The sequence below is a fragment of the Colletotrichum navitas genome (genome assembly GCF_030913465.1).
Source record: "Colletotrichum navitas strain CBS 125086 chromosome Unknown LY79scaffold_91, whole genome shotgun sequence".
Taxonomy (NCBI): Eukaryota; Fungi; Ascomycota; class Sordariomycetes; order Glomerellales; family Glomerellaceae; genus Colletotrichum; species Colletotrichum navitas.
The window spans coordinates 136,415-143,151 of NW_026850637.1; the positions used below are offsets into that span (position 1 = coordinate 136,415).

The 6,737-nt window shown below is 52.1% G+C and overlaps 3 protein-coding genes across 3 annotated transcripts; 1 reads left to right on the forward strand and 2 right to left on the reverse strand.

Annotated features, from left to right (window-relative positions):
• Positions 1-1,991: 1,991 nt before the first annotated feature.
• On the forward strand, positions 1,992-2,291 carry LY79DRAFT_525680 (uncharacterized protein; the record flags this gene model as incomplete). The annotated part of the gene is made up of 1 exon (XM_060555761.1): positions 1,992-2,291. One exon carries the CDS (start codon positions 1,992-1,994, stop codon positions 2,289-2,291), a length of 300 nt encoding a protein of 99 aa, XP_060409125.1.
• Positions 2,292-4,343: 2,052 nt separating this feature from the next.
• On the reverse strand, positions 4,344-4,793 carry LY79DRAFT_525676 (acyl transferase/acyl hydrolase/lysophospholipase; the record flags this gene model as incomplete). Its single annotated transcript, XM_060555760.1, has 1 exon — positions 4,344-4,793. The coding sequence occupies one exon, from the start codon at positions 4,791-4,793 to the stop codon at positions 4,344-4,346; it is 450 nt and encodes a 149-aa protein (XP_060409126.1).
• Positions 4,794-5,163: 370 nt separating this feature from the next.
• Positions 5,164-6,120, reverse strand: LY79DRAFT_697535 (thiolase-like protein). The gene has a single exon (XM_060564857.1). It carries the CDS (start codon positions 6,104-6,106, stop codon positions 5,330-5,332), a length of 777 nt encoding a protein of 258 aa, XP_060409127.1. The 5' UTR covers positions 6,107-6,120; the 3' UTR covers positions 5,164-5,329.
• Between the last annotated feature and the right edge of the window lie 617 nt (positions 6,121-6,737).

Sequence of the window (6,737 nt, forward strand, 5' to 3'; positions counted from 1 at the left end):
AGTATAACTAAAGTTTATACTTAGTAATAGTATTATTAGCTTACTAGTCTACTAATTACTTAGTAATTAGTTATATAGTTAAAACTTATAAAGATAACTTATATAGCTTTTAATTAATAAATTACTATAGTTAAATACTAAAAAGTATTTAAATAATATATTATAAGTTAATTACTAAAGAGCTATAGAAGTCTATCTTTAAGTATATTTAAGTTTATCCTATATGTAAGTCCTAGTACCTTTTTTCTTTTACTAGATAAGTACTTATTTTACCTTTATAATAAGCACTTATTTATAAGTAGAATAAGTGCTTATTTTAGCATCTACTAAGCGCTTACTTCTTATCTCTTATCTTACTTATTTAGTTATATAACTAATACTATAGTTCTTTTATTCTAAGGGAGTTATTTTCCTTACTAATATATAAAGGCTTATTACTACCTATATATCCCTTATGTAGTAAGGTAATATTACTAGTAACTTATTAGGTTATAATATAGTAATTAAATAAGTTAACTACTCTTAGGTATATAAGCTAGGCTATAGTCTAATATTTTATACTTCTAGTAACTCTCTATATCCTAGTAAGAAATACTAACGTAATAGTTATTAGTAATTATTCTTAGAGTATAGGTAAAGTAGTTTACCTTATATATAACACTAACACTAGTAATAGTACTATAGTTCCTATTATCTAGTTTACTAAGCGTAGCCTTAGCTAGCTTAAGAAGCACCTAGGTGCTTGTTTTCTATAATCCTTTACAGCTACTAATAAGACACTAAGTAAGTAGGTAAGCTAAAAAGCTTAGAGTAAGGGTTTAATAGCTATACTTATAAGTTCTTATGCCTTATTTAGGTACCTAATACTATATTATAGAATCTGAGATAGATATAAGTACAATTATCTCAGGGTTAGACTTAAAGGAAGGTAGCTGTGCGTCTACATAAGAGTCTAGTAGAGACTATAGTAGGGACTTATAGTAGTTAGTAGGCGTCTGTTGTGTTCGCCATGATTGTTCGGGTCGAGGTTTGGGACGTCGATTTCGGATTGATTCAAGTTACTGTTCGAACGGCGGATGTTTGTTCCTTTTGTTTTCTTCTTTCCTTGGGAGGGAGCAAAGGCTGTGCACACGAGGAGGTCAGGAAGCAGTATCAATCTTTGAAGTGGCCAAGGGGAGCGAAGGTGTTTACTGAGAACCAGACTTGAACTTTGTTTGTGGATTGTGTGTTTGTTCGTGCGTATCTGCAAAGGAAGCTTCCACTAAGAAGACAATCGGGAATCCCTGAGAGGCATGGAACTGCGAGAACTGGTAGGTCCCTACCTACCTAAGGTAGGTGAGTATGATGCCTCGGGTTCCTGAGGTACCTGGGTACATACATATGACCTCAGGCACCGGCTCAACTTCATCTTTGCACATGATGATAATGTTCAATTTACTACAAGTCTTTTTTTGGCTTGCACCGCTTCACAACCGTGTCTCTGACAACCTCTTGCATTCCTCATCCGAGTGCCACTGGCTCAGGTCTCGCTTGATGCATGCACTCATCCCCCTCCTCCACTACCACCTTCGCTGACCAGACTTGTGCTACCAGAACACCCACAGTGCGTCAACGGACCGAGTTCAATTCGAGCGACATTTCGAGCATCCTTCCATCAGGCACACAGTCCCATCGAGCCAGCTACCACAGCCAAACCTTCAACATCCCATCACGGCGTCCATCTACATCAGGCCTCTATGCAAGGACAATCAGAAACCCCACCCCGAGTAACCCAGCCAGTTATAATTAAAGACCTTGATACGATGACCGTCGACCAGCTTCGGCAACACCTGCAGTCGTCCTCCCTCTGCGTACCAGCCAAAGCGCGCAAGGCACAGCTTCTCCGTCTCGCGAAAGAAGACCATCTTAAGATGAGGGAAGCCCCCGATGTCGACTTGGCTGCTGCTGTCACCACGCAGCTCTCGAGGCTCTCGGCTGACCATGGTCAACCCATGGATGATGCTGTCGCTGACACCGTTGGCCGGGGTGAGCCCGCAACCGACAGGCCTCTCCCCAACATACCCAACCAGACCGACGACGTATCCTACCTGCAGCCGGACTTCAACCCCGCCTCCCTCACGGTGCCGAAGCTGCGAAATGTCTTGGCAACCCACGAGGTCGCCTATGCCACAGCCAGAACCAAGAAGGATCTCGTCAGGCTCTTTGAAGCCAACATCGCACCGAGGGTGGCCGCCACAGTCCGGGCCATGGCCAAGGTTCAGAGAACAGACGAGGGAATTATTGATGCCTGATGCTGCTGCGGTCTGCGTTGAAGTTTTTTTTCTGGTGGCGAGAGGGCGTTGTTGAAGGTCGGGATACACATGGATGGAGAAGACATGGTAATGGATGGGTGTCTCGTGTCTGGACGCAAAGTAAACAAAACCATTAGGTGGTGGCGGTGCTTGGCGTCAGGCTGCAGAGTACCTAGGTAGTAAAAAAGTATTACATGGTACTTTTGGCACTGAAAAGTACCACCGCGTCCAGCGACAGCCTCTGTATCCATCACCGATAACGATAACACACCACAACAGCACCTCCGGAGGATAACACAACAGCACAAGTTTCAACATGGTGCACCCCCCCCCCTTCCCCCCCCTTCTCCTCATCTAGCCACCACCACCAGCTTGCCGATTGCGTATCAGTAATTTATTCCCTGCCGTCTTTCTTACAAATGACATTGATATGAAATTTCTGCCCTTGACATATGTTCTTGCGGGAAGAAATGCATTTGCTGTCGCCACGATGAAGGCGTACAAGATGCCACCACCACTCCTCCATCAAGGGATTTAATGGGCCATGTTTTTGTCAAATGGCTTTTCCTGACGTAAGCTTACCCGGTTACCTAGAAGCCATGTACACCGGCTTTTGGCGCTGGAAAGTACCATATGGCCCGTGCGCTCAGGCCCTGTGGAGGCCTGTGGGCTCACCATGCTGTATGTACCCCGCCCCACGTCGACACTCGCCGACGTCAAAAGTCCCGCAGAGACGCGCGCGTGTCTTGACAGAAATCCCATGAGGACACACTTCAGCCGAGTTTGGTGGGATTATGGCCCAAAGTAGATGCGCGAGATTATCCCCTTGGGGGTCAAATACCACGAGAAAAGTTACGCAAATGAATAATGCTAAAAGAGGCGAAAACACCGCTTAATTATTACATATTCTCTCTTTTTACGTCAACATGCACTGGTCCACCGTCTCTCAGCTTGGGCCATGGAGTCATCACCAGCCCCAATCATTAACACAGAAAGCTCCCCCGTCCAGTCGCCGGGTACCTTGTCAACAGTCGCGACCCCGACTGCATCAATTCCTCCGACAAGCAGCATGAAAGTCAACGGAAGTGAGAGCTTCGGCGTAGACCCAGTCCCCTTGACCAACGCGAACGAGCGCCTTGTACAACAGCATAGATGCCTTCAAGTCAGATGCCATATTACTAGTGGCTACCACCTCGTCCTGGGATGGATGGCGCAGCAGCTTTGGTCTTTGGAGCTGCCGCCCTTCTCGTGGGTCTGGATGTTCCGAGGCGGGGGGGTCGTTGATCTGGTGGCTCTGGCTCTTCTGGTTGCCGGGACCTTGAGCTTGGGCTTCGCCACCTCAGTCACAATTGATCCATCGAGCATGGGGACAGTACTGCGGTTACTGTTGTTCAGGGTGCCAAATGTGGCATTGGCAAGCTCGAGAAGCAGGTGCTCGTTTTTGTGATCCTTCATCTCGTCCAACGGAGCGCCGAGCTCGCTGGCGAGTCGGGAAGCTTGACGTGTGGGCTTGACACGTGGGCTTGACGGCTGTGGCAATGAGCTGTCTCGCCTCGTCCAAGTAGCCGGTGCGCTATCATCGACCGATCCTGATGCTCTCGGATGGATTTGAGCAAGAGCATAAAGGTGAAGACCGAAAAGACCAAAGAGGCCACAGGTAGGTTCGTCGATGAAGCCAGGGGAAACGCTGGCGGAAGCTCACAGTCGACAATCGCCTTTGATGTGACGTCCTTGCTAAGGACCTGATAAATAGTGTCAGAGACACTCAATCCATAACGAGGACGAACACTCGACTTTCCTCAGTAGAGAGGTATTGTTCGCCAGTGTTGGGGCTGTTGTTCCAGTCTACCAAGTACTCGATGTTCGTTGTCTTGTAAATGGGTGGACTTTGGAAGCGGGCCACTCCCTGGAAACGGCATGTCAAAACAACCTTCCCCGTCGCGTTCCAGCTGACGGAAAAAGCAACGATTGAGTCGCAAGTGGGAAGAGAGGCGCGCGTACAGCTCCTCGATGGACTTGGCGGGGCCCGATACTGTGACGTTGATGGGGGAGTTAAACGCAGGCCACCGTTACGTCGGTGCCCTCCAGGTACGCGGCGACGTCCTCCTCGCCCAGGCCCACTGACATCATGGTTCTGGGCGCGGCGGTCGAGGCGACGACCAGATTCTCGGAAACAACCCCGCGCTGGTAGGCGATGCGCCAGGCCGAGTCGCGCGTGATGGCGCCGGCCGAGTACGCGGCTGCAATCTCACCGGAGAAGTGGCCGATGACGGACGCGGGGGCCAGGTCCCAGGACTTGAGCAGGTCGACCAGCGCGACCTGGATGTCGGTGCACAGGGGCTGCGAGTAGAGCGGCAGGTTGATGTTGGAGGAGGAGTCTGCGTCGCGCTCCAGCTCCTCGACCACGGACCAGGGGCAGCCCAGTTCCTTGAACAGGAAGACGTCACACTGCTCGATGGACGAGCGGAAGACGGGGTAGTGCTCGTACAGGCCCAGGCCCATCTTGGCGTACTAGGCGCCTTGGCCGGTGAAGACGTAGCTGAGCACGGGGGTCTTGGAGGGGAGGGTGAAGAGGGCCTTGGAGGCGGCGGAGATGAGGTTAGCGGAGGCGTCGGTAACGGAACTGACGACTGCGGCGGAGGGCCATTTGAGCACGGAGCGGCGCACGAAGAGGGTGTGGCAGAGGCCTCGGAGGAAGGTCTTGTCGTCGTCGGCGGTGGTGATGATATCGGAGGAGAGGTGGGCCGGGAGGGCTTGGGTTTGGCGCGTAGGGCCGTCTTCATCCTGGGCGGAGAAGGGGATGATGGCCCAGGACTCATTGGAGTGGCCGTTGGCGTGACGTTGCCGTTGGCATGGCCATTCCCATTGAAGTGACCGTTCCCGAGATGGTGGTGCTCCCGGCAATTGTCAACCGCGTTGTGAATGCCGTCCAACCCCCTCGCCTTAAGAAAGTTGTACGCATCATCCAGGGTGGCGTGCGCGTTCGAGCCACCGTAGCCAAAGGAGCTGTCCGACGCCCGCCTCAGACCCTCGGCAGGTCACGGCACCGCCTTGGTGGGGATCCTCAGCTTCAAGCCATCGAGATCCAGGGCCGGGTTCACCTTCTCGAAATCGGCGTTGGGAGGGATGACGCCCTTCTCCAGCGCCAGCACGATCTTGATCAAGCCCGCAAGACCAGTGGCGTCCTCCAGGTGTCCGATGTTGAACTTGACCGAGCCAATGTACAACGGCTCCTTCCTGGACGGCCTGAACGTCTCCCCGATCGCGCCGGCCTCGATCGGGTCAGCGACCAACGTGCCGGTGCCGTGGGCCTCCATGAACTGGGTCTGCTCGAAGCCCAGCCCGGCGCGCTCGTACGTGTCCCTGATCAGGGCGCACTGGGCGTCCGGCCCGGGCTGTGTGATGCTGGGCGTCTGGCCGTCCTGGTTGGTTCCCGTGCCACAGATGACGGCACGGATGCAGTCGCCATCGCGGATAGCATCAGTCAGCTTCTTAATCAAAACAAAACCGAAACCCTCACCACGACCGTAGCCGTTAGCGCGGTGATCAAAACTAAAGCAGCGGCCATCCTTTGACAAAAAGTTGGAGTTGTCCAAAACGATGCCGATGGCCTCGGGCGTCAGGGAGGGCCCCTTGAGATGGCAGAAGTGGCTGATGCGGTTGGACAGCAGCGCGTAGCCGGTAGCCGTGGATTGGTACTGGGACTGGTACTCGGGGTCGCGAGGGACAATGGTCTCCTGGTCTCGTGCAAAGTTGGCGCAGTAGACTGATGTCTTGGACCCGGCCACCTGAGCCATTGGTATTCCGGCTGCCATCTTGTCAGTCCCGTGGGGCTTCTTGTTCTTGCTGTGGCGTGCGCTCAGATAAGACAGGTTGAGCTTGTGGTTGGTTGGCTGGCTTACCATTCTCAAATGTGCGATACGCGCCCTCCAGCAGGCATCGATACATGGGGTCGACTATGTTTGCCTCGGCCAGCTGCATACCGAAGAATGGCGCGTCGAATGCCCGCGGGTAGGCAGTGGTGCAGACGGATGCGGTTGCGGGTGCGGGTGCGGTGCGTACGGGTTGAACGTGGCGGAGCCTTGCTGGGGGAATGGGACCAAGAGATAGCGATGACCTCGTCTCCCACGTATAGGTATTTTGTCGATTGAAATGTAGACAAGGCACCTAGGTAGGTGGGTATTGTCATGGATGTATCCGCACTTCCTACCTGGACCTACCGTCTTCCGTTCGCCCGCCAAGCCTCCGAGAACGAAGAGCGGAGCATCGCACGTCGCGCGTAAGCAGGCTGAAGTGAACCGAAGTGCATAGTCGTAAAAGATATTGTAGCAGCAGCCCTCAAAACTTGGCGTGTTGGGCTCTGGGTGATGGTCCTGAGGGTGTGTTTGTGCATATACAATGTATGTGTGTGTGTGTGTGTGTGTGGCGGTCAATGATTGGCGGCAG